The sequence below is a fragment of the Asparagus officinalis genome, chromosome 3 (assembly GCF_001876935.1).
Source record: "Asparagus officinalis chromosome 3, Aspof.V1, whole genome shotgun sequence".
NCBI lineage: Eukaryota > Viridiplantae > Streptophyta > Magnoliopsida > Asparagales > Asparagaceae > Asparagus > Asparagus officinalis.
The window spans coordinates 58,835,268-58,857,785 of NC_033796.1; the positions used below are offsets into that span (position 1 = coordinate 58,835,268).

The following is a 22,518-nucleotide window of genomic DNA, read 5'->3' on the forward strand; positions in this document are numbered from 1 at the left end:
CTACAGGGTCTCCCGTACAGTGCCTCATACGGAGTCATACCGATAGTCGCTTGATAACTGTTGTTATAAGCGAACTCTATCAGTGGGATATGATCCTCCCAGCTACCTTGGAAATCAATGACACATACTCGCAATATGTCCTCCAACACTTGGTTCACCCTCTCCGTCTGACCATCTGTCTATGGGTGGAATACACTGCTATAAGACAGCTTGCTGCTAAAAGAGTCCTGAAAACTCCTCTAAAAATGTGAGGTGAAAACCGATCCTCGGTCCGACACAATCGTATCCGAAATCCCGTGCAATCGAACTATCTCCCGAATGAAGATCCTCGCATACGCCTCAGCTGTATAAGTAGTTCTTGCTGGGATAAAATGTGCTGACTTCGTCAACCGGTCCACAATGACCCAAATTGAATCGTTCCCCTTCTTCGACTTGGGCAACCCTACAATAAAGTCCATAGAAATGTCTGCCCACTTTCATTCTGGGATAGGTAACGTCTGAAGTGTACCTGCTGGTCTCTGGTGCTCCGCCTTTACCTGCTGGCAGGTAAAACACTTTGCCACATACTCTGAAATCTCCCTGCGCATACCACTCTACCAAAAGTGCCTCTTCAGGTCCTTGTACATATTTGTGGTCCCTGGATGTACTGTGTATCGAGTACGGTGTGCCTCATCAAACAACTCCCTCTTCAGCTCTGCACTGGCTGGCATAATCAATCTACCCTTCATCCGTAGACCTCTATCTGCTCCAATGGTCCAATCGGCCTTAGGCTCTTTGGAAATCTCCTCCTTACGGATTTGAATCCAAGAATCCTCTAACTGAGCTCTAACAACTCTGCCGCTCCAAGTTGGTTCCACTGATATAGCTCCCAAAAATACACTAGTGCCACCAAACTCAGGTCTAAAATCAAACTGGCTAAGAGCGAGAAGGTCTCGGTGCAATGAGCACCTCAAAGCCGCAATCTGATGTCGACGCTTCCTACTCAAAGCATCCGCTACGACGTTCGCCTTCCCCGGGTGATACTGAATCGCAAACTCGTAGTCCTTGATAAACGCACTCCACCTCCGCTGCCTCTAGTTGAGTTCCTTCTGAGAGAAAAGATATTTCAGACTCTGGTGGTCTGTGAATAGCTCGAACTGCACTCCATACAAGTAGTGCCTCCATGACTTCAGTGCAAATACCACTGCTGCTAGCTCCAAGTCATGAGTGGGATAGTTCTGCTCATGCACTCTCAACTACCGTGAAATATAAGCTACTACTCTCTAAGTCTGCATAAGGACACCTCCTAATCCTGCCAATGATGCATCTGTGTAGATGACGAATATCCTGGATAAGCTTCCAATAATAGCCGGCCAAACCCGAAAAGCTACGAATCCCTATCTCCGTCGTTGGCGGCTCCCAATCAAGAACTGCTACAACTTTAGCCGGATCCACTGGTATGCCTTCTCTGCTGGTGACATGGCCTAGAAATCTAACTTCTGAAAACCAAAATTCATACTTGCTGAACTTGTCATATAACTGACGCTCCTGTAGAGTCTTCAAAGATAACCGTAGATGCCGCTCGTGATCTGCCTCCGATCTCGAATAAATATGAATATCATCAATAAAACTATCACGAACTGATCCATAAAGGGACGGAAAACCCAGTTCATAAAATACGCGAATACAGCGGGTGCATTGGTCAACCCAAATTGTGTGACCAGAAACTCAAAAGATTCATATCGAATCAGGAAGACACGACGTTGGGAAAATCCATCTCTCGAACTCGCAACCATAATAAATCCAAAACGAAGATTAATCTTCGAGAAATGTTGCGCTCCGTGCAGCTGATCGAACAGGTCATAAATCCTATTAAATCTGGATAGTGACCTGTTCAACTATCTATAATCAACACACAATCTCATGCTGCCGTCCTTCTTCTTCACGAAGAGGACCGGCACGCCCCACGGAGAATGACTCCGACGAATAAAACCCTGAGCTAACAACTCGTCCAACTGGGTCTGAAGCTCTCTCATCTTAGCTGGTGTCATACGATAGGGTGCACGGGATATCGGGGCTGTGCCCGGCTGCAACTCAATACAAAACTCAACCTCTCTCACAGGAGGTAACTCAGGTATGTCCTGAAAGACATCCTGATAATCCGAGACAACTTGAGTCTCTAACAAGTCAGAACTCTGATCCCGCAGCATCACCTCGTCGATGAACACCAGAAATGACTCCGCAAAGCGATTGCCCTGAGAAGTGGTCACAATCATCTCGGACCCATCGGACGCTCGCAATCTGACTATCTTCGCAAAACAGTCGATACTAATATGGTAGGACGACAACCAATCCATACCAAGAATGACATCGAACTCAGACACATGCAACACTATCAAATCTATGACAAGCTCTGACTCACCTAGACTAATAATACACATCCTACAAACGCTCTCCAGAAGCGATACCCCACCTAAAGGGATGGAAAACCAATAATGTAATGTCTAGAGGCTGAGCTACGATTTGGAGTCTAGTCATAAAAGCGTATGAAGTGAAAGAACACGAAACTCCCGAATCGAAACGAATACAGGCGGGAAAAGGATTTATGAGGGACGTACTCTCCACAACTGATCTGCTTGCTCCATTATCATGCGGAACTACTGCATATGCTCTGCCGATGAATGAAGACTGCTCTGCCGCTGGTGCTGGAGAATATGGGACAATCTGTCCCTGGGGAACCTTCTGAACTGCTAGAACCTACCCCTTAGTCTTCTGCTACTGCTGATTCGGACCATTTCCCTTCTGAGTTCTTGTTGGTGCACTGCAACACTCTAATGCCTTATGTCCGACCTTACGACAGTTAAAACAAGTTCCCCGGAACTTGCGCTGTTGCTACTGCTGTTCTTTCTGATCCTGTTGGGATCCCTTCTTATGAGGGCTCTGCTGCTACTGAGCTCCAGACCAAGGTCTCTTATTCTTACCCTTATCTCCGGGGTGCCCTTCCTTGTTCTTCTGAAACTTAGGCGTCCCATTTTCTTGAGAAATGGCGGTTTCAGCTACTGATGGTGGTGGTGCAATATGATTCGCCACAAGCTCCTCGATGGCTGTTATCCTAGCGACTAAGGGAGCCATAAGATCAATAAGGTACTGGGGAGCCTGCTGCGGCTCAGGTAGCATCTGATGTGGCTCAGGTGGGGCCTGCCGGGGCTCTGCCTGAACGGCCCTTCGAGTACGGGGTCTCCCACGTCCTGCCATCTCTCTGATCATAAGAAAAATAAGGTTCATGAGTCAAAGTAGACGTACATACATAGTTCATCACAATATGATTTTCACATCACATAGTATTCACACATATACTTTAAGAAAAAATAGTTGTCATAAAAAAAAAATTTCTCCAAATTTTGAGATATACGCATATATCGTCCTCACTCATACTAGGAAATCCTTAGCGGACTCTACACATGAATCTTAAGAAACTCTAACCTAGCTCCATGACTCGATACAGGATGATCCTAAGGATACTGGAACTAGAGCTCTAATACCATATGTGACGCCCCTGGGTTCATACAAGGCTGCAGTCCGAGGTGAAACCAGAAATGTCAAACCTGCCATGCACCACACCGTGCAATAACATGTTTCACCATCACAATTACTATCTCTCCAGTGGAATTAACAACAGGTGTAGTACAAAGCAAGTAATAGATTATACAAGAGTCAACTGATGAAATAATAGAGATCAAATTAATATTTCATCATCTAATATACTAGAATACAAGTAAATGTCTGAAATAAATGAACTGGAGTTCTCAACAAGTCTCAAGTACAAAATGTCTGACAAGAGGAAATAAGGCACATAGCCTTTACAACTTCTAGAATAAAACTCTCACATGGCTACACAAAAAAAAAAATCTACAGTGGAGTTCAAAAGAAAATATAACTAAATAGACGTCTGAGCTAAAGTACATCGCCATTAACCTGCGACTCTCTGGGCTCCTGGCTCGTTACCTGAAAGGGGGAGGGACAACGAGCGTCAAAGCGCTAGCGAGCAACATCACAACCAACCCCAAGGGATAGGGCTCGTTGTATATGAAAATATAGTTAATACATAATAATATAAATCATTTATCCTAACAACAATGGGTTTTGGCACTTAGGAAATTACAACACGAGCATAGGTACGTCGAGCGAAATAATCCAAACAAGGAAACCCTCATGTATATACCTTGTATCTCAAATTGTAAATCCCTAAATACTAAACCCGAGATCTAATACAAGAAACAATAAAGGAAACGAATACAAACCCATCTCTACCGATAAGTGTAATCATGTCATGGCCACAATAAGTGTCATGTCTGAAAACGATTAAGTGTCCAACACGTAGACTGTATATATATCATATGAATGTCCAGCACGAGGACTAAATGGAAAGAGTGTCCAACACGAGGACTAAACAGAAATGCATGTCCAATACGAAGACTGGGTGAAATGAATGTCCAACACGAGGACTAAGTAAAGTGGATGTCCAACACGAGGACTAAATGAAAAGAATGTCCAACACGAGGACTAATCAGTAATGCATGTCCAACACGAGGACTGGGTAAGACGAATGTCCAACACTAGGACTAAGTAAAGTGGATGTCCAACACGAGGACTAAATGAAAAGAATGTCCAACACGAGGACTAATCAGTAATGCATGTCCAACACGAGGACTGGGTAAGACGAATGTCCAACACGAGGACTAAATGAATGAAAATATAACCACTACAATTTAATACCCGATAAACAAGGCAACTTCTCATATTCAAGAATGATAAATAGTGCCCTCGAACATATGAACACAGTCTATATATATATATATATACACAGCAGGTGATTTAACAGAAACACAAATAAGACAAGAAAGACTTCGATGAGTCGACTCGTGCTCAGTTATGAGTCAACTCATGTCTCATGGGTCGACTCATGATCTGTTACGAGTCGACTCAGCAGAAAACATATGATAACAAGAAATGACTTCGTGAATCGACTCATGGTTAGTTATGAGTCGACTCATGACTTATGGGTCGATTCATATACTGACGAGTCGACTCAGCAGAAATAAAAAGGCAACACAACTAGACTTCGTGAGTCGACTCATGACAGCCATGGGTCGACTCAACCTGATGAGTCGACTCGTGATGAGTCGTGAGTCGACTTACGGGCTGAAATCTGCATATATCACAACTACAACTCGTCCATCTCGATCCATACTTCCACTATACTAATCTACGCCTCCCTAACTATCAATTCTAAACTTTGAGGCAGTGAAAGAATTCATACATAGCATGAGAAATTATTACTTGCATGTTAAACCTAACATTTAACCCCTAAACATGAAAAAGAGCATTTAATCAAAATAAAACTCATATTTTCATTTCTTTAAATAAATTCCCAGATCTGGGTTTTCATCAAAAACTTGTTGGTGGTAAAAATCTAAAACATACGATCTTTAGCATTTACACTAATAAGAACATCGTTTTATATTTGAAAATATGTCTTAGGCTCAATAAAACTCATGAAAAACATTAATAAATTCATAAAAGCATGGGAGAGAGATTGGGCGAGATGTTACTCACCTCAGATGTGATGAAGAACGATTCCCTTCGCTGAAATCCAAAAGAAACTGCTGAAAAATCCTTTAAAACGTCCCAAAATCACCAAGAATACCTAGGGTTTGAGAGAGGAGAGAGGGGGACTAGGGTTTCTGGGGAGAACTGATGAAAATGAAGTGTTTTTGGGTAGAGGAGCATATATATAAACAGTTAAAACCCGACCCGAAACCCAAACAAACCCGACCCAGAAAAAACCAGAAAACCCTTGATGAGTCGACTCATGCTCAGTCGTGAGTCGACTCATGACTCATGGGTCGACTCATAAGATTATGAGTCGACTCAGCAGAGGCTTATGACAAAGGGAGATGATATCATGAGTCGACTCATGACAGTCATGGGTCGACTCATGAGCTGAAAACTGAGTTCTTCGACTCTGATGCTTATGATTTGCAAATTTGCAAACTCAACCTCATAACTAATGCATATATACATTCTCATAAGCTCAAAAATGCTAGATTTCATGCACAACCATGCCATGAAGATATTTTTCACATATTGGATATTGCGTTTCACTAATATCCACATGTATGAATTATCAAAATCAACGGGGTCTTACACTTCATCTGTGTTTTTTCTCATAAAATCTCCCTGACACATCGATTCTAAAGATGTTTTTGAAGAATAGTCCAATCCTTCATATATGACTTGGCACAATCGCCATTTTTCTAGAACATGATGAGGACATTGGATTAAAAGATCTTTGAATCGGTCGAAATATTTCCAAAATGGCTCTCCCGGGATAATTTTAAAGTTTTGAATGATGTTCCTTAGCTTTACCGTTTTGTGAATAGGGAAAATTTTCTTAAGAAAAACGGTGACAAATTCATCCAACCATTTTTTAGCTTTGTCCTTAAGAGCAAATGGAATAAATCTAAGCTTAATCGCATCTTCGGTTAATTCTCTCATTTTAATCATAATACACACTTCCTCAAATTCCAAAATAAAAATATATGCATCTTCGGTTTCATTTCCAAGGAATTTGGGAAGCATGTTTATGTAATGCGGTCTAAGCTCAAAATTTTCTCCATTTGCTTCGGGGAGCCTTTTGCAAGATGGAATTGCATTTCTGGTGGGGGAACACATATCCTGAAGAACGGGTTGACTTGTCATTTCTTGGATTGGTTCAACACGGATTAAACGATGAGAATTATCCCTAACCCAAGTTTGCATACACCAAAACAACTTATTTTTATAATTTTTTTTAAAGAAAGAAAGAAAATTAGTTTTTTTTATGAGAAGAAAAATCCTAACTAAAACAAATCAAAGCAATCACTTTTCAATAAAGAAAATTAGTTTTTTTTATGAGAAGAAAAATCCTAACTAAAACAAATCAAAGCAATCACTTTTCAATCACTCTAATTCTAGGGTTAGCCTAACTCAACTAGACCAGCTCCTAACCAAAAACTCCTATAGTGAAAAGATTAAAGTTTTACCCAGGTAGTTAGCCAGGTATGAATAGTACTAGAGGGTAATCAAAGATCAATTAAGTATCTCTTTCCTTACGGAGTGCTTTACACAACCCCTAAACCTTGCCTTAGACACCAACTAATCTGAGAAAACTTAAACCGGTTCACTTCAGGATTTCATGTTCCTTATTGAGCTTGAGTCCTTAGGGCCAACGTCTAATGAGTTTTATTAGGCTTGGGTAGTGTAGTGAGGAATTAGTGATTTTTGAGCTAAGGAAAGGGTGATGAAATCCCTCACCTTATCTTGATTATGGGGTTTTGCCCTTAAAAATATTTTTTAAGTGTGTGCCAAATCAAGATGCTTAAATCACTTGGTGAATTCCTACTAACAATATGAAATACAACCCTATGAATTAAAAGTAACTAAAAAGGATGGAAAAGAAAAAATCTTTTTTTAATTAGGGTTAACAATAAAACAAATGAGAAGGGGGAAATTATTTGAATTTATTATCTTGTTAGTAAATGTCAAAGTGAAAGATGGATTTTATTATGGTCAACAAAAATAAAATCTTTTTTTAAAACCCTAATTGTCTCTAATTGTGAAGCTAACTAAAAAGAGTGGAATTAAAAACGCTAGAAAGAAGACTTACCCGAAAGCAAATTTTTAAATCCTAGTTCTCTAATCCGTGATCTTCAAGCTCCAAGAGTTTCCTTCACAATAAACACACAAGTTAAAGAACCAAAATAATTAAAACCTATTTAAGCACCCTCCCTGGCAACGGCGCCAAAAACTTGATGCGGCATAAACATGTACCAAAAATGTTGCAAGTGTACAACCGTGCCAAGTTATAGTATAAAGATATCGATCCCACGAGGAAGGTGTTTTGTAAGAGAAAATATAAAATCGGTTCTTATGTTGTGTGCGTGACAATTAGGAGTGATGAGTGAATGTGATTGTGAAGAGATTGAGAGAGTAAAAATGGTGTGTAAATAGGTGCAAAATGTAAGTGAGAGTGGATGTGATAAAGAATGAATGTGATCAATAAGGCAAGAAGGAAAAATCAAGAAACAAATAAAAATCAAGAATAAAAAGAAATAAAATTCAAGAATAAAAGAAAATGCAAGAAATTAAAGATGGTGGATTCAATTATAGATATGAGTAATCTAAAATTGAACCCACTTCTTAGAAAATAGTGATTCCCTAGAGGGTTCTAGCCTAAAGGCGAATCAAATAAAATGAAAATAAACAAATAAAAAAAACTAAACCCAAGAGGGTTCTACCCTCAAGGTGAATAGTACAAGAAATTAAAATCTAACTACAAAATAAATTATAAAATCTAAACTACAAAATAAATTATAAGAATTAAATACAAAAAAATAAATCTACTCTATAAGCATGAAATAAATCTAATCTATAAGCATGAAATAAATCTAAGGAAAGAGGGTTCTAGCCTCTTGGCTATTTAACAAGAAAATAAAATCTAACTATAAACATGAAAATAAATCTAAACTAATAAGCAATAAAAGAGAAATAAGAAAAACAAACATTCAAATTAATCTCCATCTTCATGCTCATCTTCATCATCCAACAAAGAGAAGAAGAGAAAAATTTAAAGTGGTGAAAAAATTATTATTATTAATTACAACAAAAGTTATAATTTTGGAAAGTCTTCTCAATTAAGAGTAGCCATCCTCTCCAAATGGAGTTACAAAAATTTTTACACCCTCAACCCCTTACTCTCTACCCCTATTTATAGTAAACAACAATGAATGAGAGTCCTTGGATGAAGACTTAAGCCCTAAGGAATCATTTTTAGCCTTTGAGCTTTTGGGCTTGAATTCTTGGGCATTTTGCTTGTTTTCTTCATTAATTCAATGGTTTTTTTACTGAAAGAAGAGATCTTGAGCTATATTCTTTATTAACCTTCAAATTCTTCCCATAATTACTTCTTCAGCACAGAAATTCAGATCGTGCTTTATTATACGAATATTTGTCCATGATATGTTCCGATTTCAGAGATGTCATAAATACAAAAGTTATAGATCTCGTTCTTAGCTTTCTAGAGAATGTTTATTCAGCCAATTCCGAGTTGATACGAGAGAGATATGGACAAAATACCAAACATTACCAAGATATCCAGATTGCATGATTTGTTTCTTTTTTCACAAAACATTTTTCATTTGTTCCTTGATGGTATATTTATTTTTCTTGGGATTTTGGGCTTGGACTTTTGGATATTTTCTTGACATTTTGGGCTTCAATGCTTCATTAAATATTAAAAGAAATTATTTGGCTTCATGGGCTTCATTCTTTTGCTTTTGGCTTTGGGCTTTGGTGTTAAATCAAGGGGCCTTTGTTGAGTGATNTATATATATATATATATATATATATATATATATATATATACTTTTTTCTTTGAATTAATTTCCTAACATAAAATCAAGTAATTTTATTTTGGAAAATATTTATAACAAGTTAACAATTAATTATGAATAAGACAATTAACTATAATTATTTAAGCAATAATTAACAACTAATTACTACAATTATAAATTTGGATAAACAATAAAAATTTATTATTTTTTGATGAACAGTAAAAATTTTAATGAACAAGAAAAACTTATTTTAATGAACAGTCATTCTGTTTTTTAATGAACAGAAACTGTTTTTTCGGGTAAACAATAACTTTATTTCAAATTAAAAACAAGAGCTATAAACTATTAATCTTCTAGATTGTTTGATATAAATCAAATATTATTAAGTTATAGCATGCAAATTAACAAATAAATCTGAATGTAAAACAGAATCAGAAAGTCTGGCTTGATTGAGAGCAGTCGTGTAAACATTACCTTAGAAGATTAAGGACATGCCTATCGTCCTAGCGCCGATGATTCTCTCTCCACTAACTACAAAACCCCCCGTAATCGACCGACTTCTAAACTCGAAAGAGAGTACAGAGCTTCTGCTCAGATGAAGAAGGTTGCCCGAAAATATCACCAAAATATAGACGAAAATCGCTTTTGAAATCAGAGGAGAGACGAGAAAGAAGAGACTTGTTGTGTGTATTTCAAGAATGAGAACGGCTTCTTATATAGGGTTTTAGAGAGCCATTATAAAATCCAGCAATAAGTTCGGTAAAATTCACCATAATATTAACCGTTACGCAATAAACCCGCAGTAGTTACACACGTGAAAAATGTGCAAAATAAAGCCAGAGAAAACAAAAACATGCGTGTGCGGCGTGGCGTGGCACGCGTCGTGGCGTGGCGTGCGCGCGTGTGTGTGTGTTAGGCAAAGCCCAAATAATACAAAATCCAAAACACTATTCAAAGCCCAATAAGAGGAGAACCATTATAAACCACAAACTATTTATTTCATTTTCCAATGTGGGACTATTCACAAAGGCAAAATTTCCTTTTTTTAATAACATAGCTAACAAATACAACAAACAATAGGAGATCAAGATATAAATAATCCTAAATAAACTCCCCTAAAAATACACATGTTGTCAAGTAAGTCCCCAAATCTTTTATATTTTAAATAATTTATTCAAGTTTATAGATTCTAATAAATAATTCCCTCCGAGGTAAAAAGATGTGAATTACAATAATTAACTAAATTGATTTTGGTAGTTTTTCTCGTACATTCTAAATAGCTACGTCTGATATCTGCAATGAATTGTATTAAAGACATTTCAACAAATAGCCAGTAGAGAAGGAGGCAAAGAGAAATGTTTTGAGAGAAATGTATATAAAATTTGAGGACAAAGTATGCAAGATTAATGGAATGTAGTTGACCTAATACTAATTTAATTGCTTTTAATATAAAAGGACTAATTTAAGAGAACTTATAGATTTTGGAAATTTATCTAAAACATAAGAGGTGTCATAGACAAGGTAATGTTGGCCTTTTGTTTTGATGATGTTTTAACAAACAATTTACGACTAATATTGTTTGTCTAGTGTTTGTGTTTTCTTATTCATTCTAGACAAACAATGAATCAGAGGTTGGATTGAATATCGGAGTGAAGCATTGCAATTAAAGACAAGATCCAAGTTCAAGCTTCATCCACATGTTTACCAAGACAAGCTCATTGAAGATCAAGATTGCTTTGGTAAATAGTTTAGATTTTGTATTATGTGTGTTTAATACTCTAAGCTCAATATGATATACACAATTTTTATTAGTTTCTATCTATATATATGTACACTTTTTGGTTTTAGGTTTTATACACAAACAACGTTTTTACAAACAAATATATTTATGTTTATATACATACATGTTTGTTTTTATATGGATAAATTTTAGTAATATAGATATGAAATAAATACACATTTATATGTTTCATATTTATCATTTTGTCAAATGCATATATTGTGCAAAACTTTATTTTTGCATAATATTGAATTTTTAGTTTGTAAACTTCATAACAATATTTTACATCTTTTATCAAGTCTATAAAAATATTTTATAATGTGTCAAAATATTGTTTAATTTAAATTATCAAAAACAAGTGTTTCACTACAAGAAATCCGGTATTTAACGACCAAAATTGGTAAAGGGACCAGTTGACCGTCATTAATGTGTATATAATAACGACGGGTTTTAAATCCTTCGTCGAGTGATTACAAATATTAAAAGAATGACGTGAGATGTGATAACGGATTTCAAGTCCCTTCATTAATTTGATCCTAATACCGTCGTTATTGGGTCTCTTTAAATATGAAGGGGATCTATTATCTTAATTGATGACACTCCTAACCATAATAGGACTGAAATTAGCCTAACAATTTGTTTTTGCATATACACACAACAGAGGGAACTCCCCGCCCCCAATTATTTTCGTGAAAATCAAAAGAAAAAACCAACGCCCCCCTAATTATTTTCGTGAAAATCAAAAGAAAAAACCAACGCAATCCACCCAAAACCTCGTTCTCTCTCTCTCTCATCAAAAAACCCCAATCGCCCGTGCACCTTCAATTCATCTCCCCCCCCACCACCAACCAACTCTGAACTCGCCGCTACCGTCGGAGGTCGCCGCCGTCGTTAGAGGTCTCTGTCGTTATCGAGCCTTACAGTTCGCCACCGTCGTCGACCCTGCAGTTTGCCGCCGAGTGCCCCTAAAAAATCGTAGTTCTTCCTCCCCAAATCAGACCTCGCTGCCTCTCCTGCTCCTCATTTTCGCTTGACGCCTGACTTGTAAGTCCTCTACCTCAAAACCCTAACCCTAATTGGGGTATTTTCAGATGTATTCTGCTTATGCATTTGATTCCAAAAGCCACCTTGTTTCTAAGCTCAGTTCAATGGTTCTCCTTATCCTCTCAGTTCGTCCTTGTGATTCTGCTATTTTACATCCGTTTGCTGCTGAAATTAGTAGTACATAAGATGCTTGATGAGACTTCGAAGGAGAATTGAAAGATATAGTTAGCAGGTGATAACATAGTTAAATAGAAATATTGCAGTCATCTTCATAGTTAAATAGAAGTAATCTGGGCATCATAAAAGGTTGATATTTGTGATATTTTCTTTGACTTTTATAGTTTGTGGATTGTTTAGAAGTTTCCATTGAATAAAGGGGTGACTTTTATAATGCAAGTGCTAAACGACCAGGATTTGTGCAATGTAATTATGCTTTTTTTTTCAAGTTTGAATAGTCTATTAGCTAGAATAATATATGTGATTTGCATGGTTTACTGTCTCCTATAAATTCATTTTTCCTTGAGTTTAATTAAGCAAGACTTGGGAAGGGCTCACATCCTTTTTTGATTGAATGGTTAAAAAAACTAGTTTATACAGAACAATTATCAGGTCCTAACCACCAAAATGGACGACGATATAAAAAGGTCTTCTAGTCAGTGGTTGCTTTAGGGGGAGAAGAAATTAGAAGCACTCTGTTTTAAAGTAGAAAGAAGTAAGAAAATTAACTCAGGAATGTAAATTCATTAGTTAAATCACCAATGAGGATTTGGTGCTTAAGTGACAAAATTATGAAACATTTCTCCCCCCTTTGCTTCGAGACTTGTTGCGTTATATACATAGAAATATCTCTTTAAGTTAATATGTTCATGAGTGACAGATTTAAGACTCTGCTGTCTAATAAATTAACTTTGTATGGATCTTTTCAACTGTATTTAAAAAGTTTGGTCTGTAAATTTACTCTCCATTTATAACCAGACCTCATAAAATTTTTGCATGCAAATTGTATTTGTTATTCACCTAATTACTATTTTAGCATTCTACTTTGTAAATCTCTTAGCTGTTTTCCCAATATCAAGAGGTTTATTCTTCTTAGAATTTGCATTTTTGTAGATAGTAAAATAGTCTGTGTTCATTACTTGACATAATTTTCACTTTGCAATTATCTTTAATTGGACAAGTTATCTGATGGTAATTAGCAATGAAGATATTTACTTCTTTGTGGTTGCAGTTTTGTTTCTGTTTTTTTCTTGACCGTAAATATCGATGTCAAAAATCTTTCTTGATATACGGTGGAAATATCTATATAAATATTATCAAATAAATATTGTTATAAAGCTTCTAAAATGCATAATTACATTAAATATATTGGTTATATAAAAATTTTAAAATTAAATCAACATATCATTACACTAAACTATGTTATTCAAATATTTCTATTAAGTTTAAACCACACAGGAAGCTAGCAAAAAAAGTTGTGAGCAAAAAGTACTTTCTTGTCGCATATTGCAGTCATCTTCATTAGATTAATTTCTTTTAGTTTGTTTTAGAACTTATAGTGTATCTTGAGCTTTGTGTAGGGCACCAGAAGACAATCGCATTGATAAGGAGCTGCTACCGAGGCTCAACAATGCAAAGGTAATTGATCATTTTGCATCTTCATGTGAATTTTGATTCTAATGGCTTATTCTGATGGAGGGTTGCTTGGCAGAATAAAAACAGTTTCGGGAGGAAGCCTAAGGACAAGAGAAAATGTAAGTGTGAACATAATTGTCTGTATTTATACATGTCTGTGATATTGTTTATATTTGCTGTGTTTAGGCACAAAATTATTTGACAAATTAATAACCTATGCTCATCCTTTATTTTTTGAAGCCATGAAGCTAGTATTATAAATTGCCATTCATTAGGGTGTCTCTAACTGGTTGTCAAGCAGTAAAACATGTTCAAGTTTTAATGATGATTTGTATGAATTTGTTCCACTTGAAATGTCACATCTGTGGTTCTAGGCAGAGTAACATGTGCTTGTTTCTTTGATGGATTTTGTGTTCTACTATAATACATTTTTTGGCACCAAAACCCTGATTCTCAAACATATATATTATATAATTTGTCTTAATTTCATATCCACTTCTCTCATCATATTCTATTAGTGCTCTTTTATTGATTATCATGTAATACCCTTGAAGCGATTACTTCTTTTAGCTGGAATCATTTTATTCCAATTGCTATTTGCTTGAGACCTAGAATGAGTCTTGTACTAAAAGTAAGAAAATTGGTATTCTTACTTCCTTTCCTCTAGATCGTCTTATGCTGACTCTGACTGTATTTCATCATCTTAGGTTTTAATTCCATTTTACCTTATTAATGATGCAGACAGCTTTCTAACTTTAATATATTTTGTAGGCTGGTAATATCTTAGTTGATACACATGGAGGAGTGAAGCTCGGAGATTTTGGTGTTTCCGCTTGCCTTTTTGATTCGGGTGATAGGCAGCGTACATGGAATACCTTAGTTGGAACTCCTTGCTGGTGCGTCCTTTGAAAATTTTTAGCATGGTTACATATTACTAGTTTTGCAGATAGTGACATCTGATTTTTTTAATCTTCTTTTTCTAGGATGGCACCTGAAGTGATGGAGCAACGATATGGTTATGATTTCAAGTAGGTTTTGTGACTTCTTTCGTTGTTTATCTTGTTTAGTTTAGTTCATTTTGTAGATCCCAGATCTCACAGAATATTTCGTAACAAACTGCAGGGTGGATATCTGGTCTTTTGGAATTACGACATTGGAGCTTGCTCATGGGCATGCTCCTTTTTCCTCTCGACCGCCTATAAAGGTATTATAGTAATCTGAGTTTTCTTCCTTGTGTTTTCCATTTGCATTTGAACTTAGTTCCAAAAGGCAAGAGGATTTTGGTACAATTAGCTAATGACTTTGGTTCATTGATTTTCACCTAAAATATGAATATCTGGAAAGCTATGCAAGAATGTTACTTTCTGTTATGCAGCATGTTTTCAGTGATGCCTTCTCTGAAAAAAATTATTTTGCAGGTCTTTCTCATGACCTTGAATAATGCTCCCCCGTCTCTTGAATCTAGAAAAGACAAGAAGTTTTCGAAGGTTCATCTCCCATTTTGTACATTTTGTAAAGCAATGTCCTGATTGGAAAAGCTTTTTTATGATTGACTACTTGCACTAAAAAATATGATTTTTACTTAATAATTAAGATAATATTTGTTTAGTTGATATTTTTTTAATTATGTGATTTTTTTAAAAGTTTCAGGCTATTCATGCAAGATTAGGAGAGGGGGTAGCTCGAGTCTTCTTTTGACGATGATGAGAGATGAAAGAATGTGTCTTCCCCAAACTTGTATTTTAATTTGTTGTAGATAGTTTCATGTATTTTTCTTTAGAACAATTAGGATATTAACTCTTGTTATTAGTATTGAATATTTGAGGATGGTGGAATTTTATTTATTGATGTTATTAATGAATAGAATTTTATTTTCCTTTTTATTCATTATTGGGTATTTTTAATATATTTGTGTTGTGAATCTTAGTGTCAGGTTGAGAATAATATGATAGTTGCCTATGAATGGAAAAAATATTATTAATGTATATTAGAAATTTGTAGTCTACAATGACGGTTTTATAAACCGTATTTTGTTCATCAACGAAGGGAAAGCACCGTCGTTGATGGGTTACTAATTACCCATTATGAGGACTTTTACGACGGTATCCAACCGTCATTAATTAGTCTTCAACGACGGGAAAATATCCCCATAACTAATGATAATGACGGGAAAATATCCCGTCACTGATGGTAATGACGGGAAAAAATCCCGTCACTGATGGTAACGACGGTGATAATTACCGTCGTAAATATTAACGATGGTAATATGTTCCGTCGTTATAGACTCTATAACGACGGGTAGTATATCCCTTCGTGACCCTTTAGTGAAGAGGGCTTCAACAACGGGTGACGAAGGGATTTTTTCCCCGTCGTTAGCATACAATAACGAAGGTTTTCAGCTCTTTAACGAAGGGAAATCCCTTCGTTAAAGATGTAATTTCTTGTAGTGTTTCATGTTTTCATGTTTTGACCAAGTTTTGCGAAACGATGATATTTTACAAATGGGAAGCATAAATTCAAAAATTCATTTTTTAACATCTTTATTATCATGTTTATAAATATTTCCCAAAGTTTTATAATTTTTAGAATTTATTTGCTATTTTAAAGGCACATCAGTTTTTTAGCATGAACAGTGTCTGTGCATGTTTTTAAGTCGACTTATAACACCTGACAAGTTTGTTAGACCCTAATGCCACTAGGAAAGAACCCTAGAGGGGGGGGGGAATAGGGTTTATGCTTAGCTAATCTGATTTAAATACCAATTAAAAACTTATTAACAAATATATCCTAGCAATGAGATACAACAAGAGACATATGCAAGGATATGAAACTAACACAAGGGTGAAATAAAATATAAACAATATAGTGGAAATATAAACAATGAGCAATTGACAAAGATGATATAAGATGAACACAAAAATAAGAGCGCGAATGCAAACTCAAATAAGTGATATGATCACGGAGTTTGGTCCCCACGACCTACTGTAGGCGTATAAAATTGCTTATAGATCCCTTAGCACAGCTCAGCACAAACCGACGAACCAACGAGGCGACGAGGTTAACGAATCGCACGCAAACAACGGAATAGATCCACTCGCGTACGGAATCAAGCTAACGGGTTGAGGAGTCAACGAGTCATCCATCCAAGGGTAGACTCGGACGAATCACGATCGAATCAAGATCAGTTTCGGACTCGAACTCAGAAGTGGATTTACTGCCAAATCAGGAATCGGATTTACTGCCAAATCAGGTCAACGATTCAAGTCGGATAAATCAACCACAGAACCAGATCACGGACTGAACCGAAGACGGAAAACGACGGAAAACCACGCCTATGGGTGGCTCGGCCCAGAGCTGGCCACCTATAGGTGGCCGGCCCAGTTCTGTGCGCGGGCCCAGTTCAGAGAGCCTATAAATAGGCCCCCCTTGGTTCATTTTCAAAGGTTGGAACTTTGAGAGCCGAAACTCTGCCGAATTGAGAATTGAGCTTGGAGTTTTGAAGACTTGAGGACTTGAACATTCAGATCTGGTTCTCGGCGAGCATCCACGTCACAAAAGGTAGGAGTTCGAGAGAGAGAAAGATCAGATCTGAGATCTACACGAGATCATACTCCGGATCAAAGCTTGGCCTTTGATCCCGAGAACTAAGGGCGATTATTTCCTTGGTGAATTAATCCCCCCCGGCTATTATTTCCTTCGCGAAATAATACCCATCAAATCGTGTAGATCCTACCGGATCTAGATCGCGCGGTGGTCCACAGATTAACCCCGGCGTCGGCAAAGAACCCACACAAGCGAACGACCGCAAAACAGGAGCTCGTGATTCGTTCGAAAGGAAAGTTGTAATCTTTTTCTTTTTCTTTGATTTCGTTGTAACCGGATCTAAAAAAGACCAGATCTTTTGTAACCAAAAAGCAATTACTTGAGATAACAATGAATTCAATGAAGGCAATTTTCACCGTGAACAATCTGGCGACCACAGTGGGAGCCACCGATCTCGCTGCCGAGATCGTCACGTCGCAGCCGCGGATCTCAATCCCGGTCGAGGAGGAGGTCGAGTATGAATTCGACCAGGCCAAGTTCGAGGAGTACCTTTCATCCTCGTCTGGATCTACCTCCCCCCGCAAGTCCAAGAAGTTCTCCTCCAGGAGAAAAGCTCGTTGGTTTGAAGAAGTTCAGAACGCCAACGAAGCTCTCACCCCAGCTGATGCCAAAGTCACATCGGGTGAAGTTCCACCGACCTCCAACGAGGTCAAACCTGTTCTCGCCGACGCCTCTACGGTTGAAGGCATTGTGACTCTCTCGAAGAGAGCCCGCTAGAGGCAACGTCAACGCCTTGCGCGGCAACTCGCTAAGGCAATGGAGTCTACAGACGGGGTCCGCTACAACGCGGATCTGAAGAACAGGAGAGGCAAACAGCCTCAACAATTGAAGAATGGCGGCTCCTCTAAGCCGCCGACGAAATTGAAGAAAGAAAGAGTGGCCAAGAAGCCGCCATCAACCCGCCAAGTGTGGAGGCCGAAACAGCCTCCAGCCAAAGTTCAACCTCCGGTGAATCAACCAAAGTCGCCGGTAATCCCAATAGTTTCTCCGGGAGATCATGCAGAATCATCCCGAAGGAAAAAGTCAGTCTTGGAGCGCCTCGGTCCGATTCCCGACGAGAGAGGCAAAGCTCCTGTTCAAGATCGTTTAGGCCCGATGAAGAAGCCCCGGACGACACAACATGCTGGGGGTCGCCGCCACCTCCAACATGACAAAGAGACCAGGGCAGTCATGCGCACCAACTTGCGCATTGAAGTCCAGGAGCCCGCCGAGAACTCACGCCCAAAAAGGCATGCTTCGAGGCGCGTGACTTTCGAAAGCCCAAAGAAGGCAGTTCACCCTCAGAAGGAAACATTACCGTCTGATGACGATAATGTTATACCTGAGAAGTCATGCCAACACACGATAGGTCAAGCAGACGAATTGTACTATCGTGTTGGGGGTACGAGTAAAACCAGGAAGAGGAGTCCCCGAGAACAGGAAACTCAATGCCCCTGTTCCAAACTCATTCGGGCAGTATTGTCTGAGTGCGATTGCATCAAGGCGGTCCCCGAAAGAGTTTCGGTTTTCGAAAGACTTAGTACCGAAACGCCAAAACCAAGGCCTAGGCGTTTCCGACGAAGAAGAACGGTGGTTGAAGATGAAGAATTTCCGAGGGTCACCACGAATATGACCAGCAAAGGGACATCGACACAGGACAATCCCGAGTTGATTCCGGAAGTACCCCAGCGGATGACCCGTCTGCAGTCCGGAACCATCAAGCGAGCAACTTATGGTAGGGTTCGGACAAGACTCCCTTCAGAAGATGAAGAATCTTATGCTGGCTCCGCGGTTGCATCAGATAATACGGTATCCAGCGAGGGACAACCCCGCGAGACACTTATGATAAGTGCGGAGCAAGTGGCCAAAATGCTTGAAGACACCTTAGCTAAGCAATAAGAAACCTTCAGGTTCGAAATGCAGATGGCCATGCAAAACATGAGAGAAATGCATGACCAACAAATCCAAGCATTGACGAACCAGCAAGGTGAGCCAAGTCGTCGTAACCCGGTTAATCTAGAAGATGAGGACACAAATGTGAATGAGACGCATAATACCAATAATCCTCCCGTCAATGCAGGGGGTGGTAATGAGAATGCTAGCGAAAACAGGTGAAAACTTGAAGATTAAAAATCTCGAGAGCAAAATCAATACGTTGATTTCCGCTCAAGAGATGAAGAAAACAGGCATTCCTTGTCCATACCCAAGAGAGTGGGAATCAATCCCATATCCGGCGAAGTTCAACTTAATTAACTTCACGCCGTTTAATGGGATGGGTTCCCCCACTCAACATTTGATTTACTTCAAATCACACCTGGGGGTTATCTCTGGTAATGAGCCTCTGATGGTACGGTCCTTCGTTGGCACTCTTCGTGGAGCCGCTTTCGATTGGTATCGCCGCCTCAAGCCAGGAAGCATAAATAGCTGGGACGACATAGAGACCAAATTCCTCGCCAACTTCTTCAACGACGACACAGAGATATCCATCAGGTCGTTGCTTGATGAGAAACAGAAAGACGGGGAATTGGTTGACACCTTCGTCAAGAGGTTCCGGAACAAGGCGATGAACTGTCGGGACCCGATCACCGAGGAATTCATCCTCCAGACTTGCCACAACAACCTTGCACTGGACGTGTTGGAAGCAATGGGGACAGCACCGTCTAAGACATGGAAGGATCTGAAGGTCCAAGGAGAGCAAGCCGAGCGATTCCTCAGAAGAAAGAAGGCGGAGAGAGGCCAGCAGGCGACAAATGCTCCAGCACAGAATTTCGTCCCACGGGGGAAAGATAAGGCACATGCTAAGGCAGTTGATGCTAATCAAACCTTTCAATTGCAACCTCAGCAACAGCAGCAGCAGCAACGAGCGCCACAACAATCGTAGTCACAATGGCAACAACGGCCTCAGAAGCAGAAGTCTTCAGAGCCAAGATTTCCCAAAGTGTACTCCTTCAAGGATGACGAAGTTCCCGGTATCTTTATGTACCTGTTGGAGAATAACAAAATCCAGCTCCCGGCGATTGTGGATCAAGAAGGGGCTAACAAAGTGACGGATCTGAAGTATTGCGCATACCATAGAGCGGTCCATCACCCTACCAAGTCGTGCTACCACCTCAAGGACAAGATCCAGGCGCTAATTGATATAGGTGTCATAACCCCGAAGCCGTCCAAGAATGTTGGAGCAAACGCGGTTTCAATCATCTTTGGATCGGTGCCCACAACATGGTTCAAACCGGAACGCATCACCAAAGTAGGGATGAAGACAGTGAACGATGACCCACATGGACAGCGCCAAAAAGGACTTGTGCCACACACAGCCCCAAACGGCGAAATCCTATGGGTTCATCCTGATCTCATTGAAGACGAACAGTGGGCGACTTCCTCGAGAAGAAATGGCAAAGGCAAGTCCTGCAATGCTACTTCCGCAATCTTCGAGGAGGATAGAGATGAAGCTCCTACTTTCCCGCTCTCCGAAGAAGAACAAGAAGTTTTTGCGACCCGAAGCGGAAATGAGTATCACTACAATTATCCACCACCTAGTGAGCAGGGGGTGAATAAACGGGGACCAGCCAAAACTCTCACGGAGATGGGGGTGATTACAAGTCCTACACCGGACGAAGAGGCTCGACGACAGTCGGTGAATAAACCGAAAGAGAAGAATCCCCAGGAGGTGCAGAATCCGAAGCAGTCTCGTTTCAGTCGCCTGATTGGAAGAGACAAACCGGAAAGCTCGAAAACTCCGCAAGTCTTCGATATAATGGCTCAATTAGCCAATATTCCAGCACGGATAACGCTGTATAAGTTGCTGCGGTTGTCCAAGGAAACCAGGGAGGCCTTGCAAGAAGCTTTGGCCAATTCAGAGGTGTTTCTGACTCAAATCAAGCCGGTGCCTGAACAGCCAGAACCGCTGAGTCAATAGTGCAACATAGCGACTAAAAACCTTCCTTGCATTACTTTCACAAAAGAGGACATGCAGATGAAAAATTCGAACCACGATCGACCGCTATACTTCATCGGGTACATCGGCTCCAGCAAAGTCAACCGAATCCAAGTGGATCCACGGGCACTGTTATCTATGGATTCAACACTAGCGGGTCAAGACCCTTGGGTAAGATCCGGGTAAAGTGTCAAATGGGAGATTTGAAGACAGAAGTCACATGTTATGTGATCGATGCTGAAACTTCATATAACTTACTATTGGGTCGGCCTTGGATCCATAGTAATGTTATAATTCCCTCCACACTCCATCAGTGTTTAAAGTATGTCGACACTGATAATAAGGTTAGGACGGTGGTCGCGGATAAGCAACCATTCAAAGGGTATGAGAATTATTTCACTGATTCCCTCCTTTATGGTAACGAATCCGATACTGAATCATCGGCCCATGGCACGGACAGCGGAGAAGAAGCTGATACCGAAGCCGGATTTGATTACAATGGAGGTTATGTTTTAAACGACATTGTACCCTTTGTAATCAACCTTGACGATGAACAAACGTCAGAGGGCAGTTGTAACTGGCAACTTGCCAATAATGAAATAAATAACCAAACGTCAGAGGGCAGTTGTAACTGACAACTTGCCAATAATGAAATAAATAACGATTTAGAGTACTCCCTGTCTCTTGATGATGTGATAAAAGAATTGTATGATAATCCTGATTTGTATATGCCGCTTCGATCATCCTATATAACAAAGGAACGCCTCCAGCATTCTTTCGGAACAACCATGGTCGTCACGAACAAAATAAAAGGCGCAAAAGAAGTGATATACGGTAAAGGAAAAATCTCCCCATTACCAGACTATTTCTTAAGCGAAGATGAAGATGATGACAAACCTGGTCGGCATTTATCTAAGTATAGCCCGGAAGCGCGCAAGCTCATGGAAAAGCAGGGATATGATTTCACACTCGGAGAAGGTCTATACTTCGATCGAGGTCCCCGTATTCCCCGATGCTTCAGAGTGGGACTCCGATACAAGTCTGGGAGAAGTTTTCAAAACCCTAATGGCGAACATGACTACAGCTGATCCATCCACCATGGAAGACGACGATCAAATGCCAACATGGGAAGA

At 39.2% G+C, this 22,518-nt stretch overlaps 1 protein-coding gene across 1 annotated transcript in view; it reads left to right on the forward strand.

Moving 5' to 3' along the window:
- Positions 1-15,310, forward strand: part of LOC109835167 (60S acidic ribosomal protein P0-3-like) — a 45,496-nt gene extending 30,186 nt beyond the window's left edge. Inside the window, exons 4-8 of the mRNA XM_020403155.1 lie at positions 13,815-13,872; positions 14,641-14,765; positions 14,853-14,897; positions 14,992-15,073; positions 15,245-15,310. Coding sequence (XP_020258744.1) covers positions 13,815-13,872; positions 14,641-14,765; positions 14,853-14,897; positions 14,992-15,073; positions 15,245-15,310 — 376 coding nt within the window. The remainder of the gene's footprint in view (positions 1-13,814; positions 13,873-14,640; positions 14,766-14,852; positions 14,898-14,991; positions 15,074-15,244) is intronic.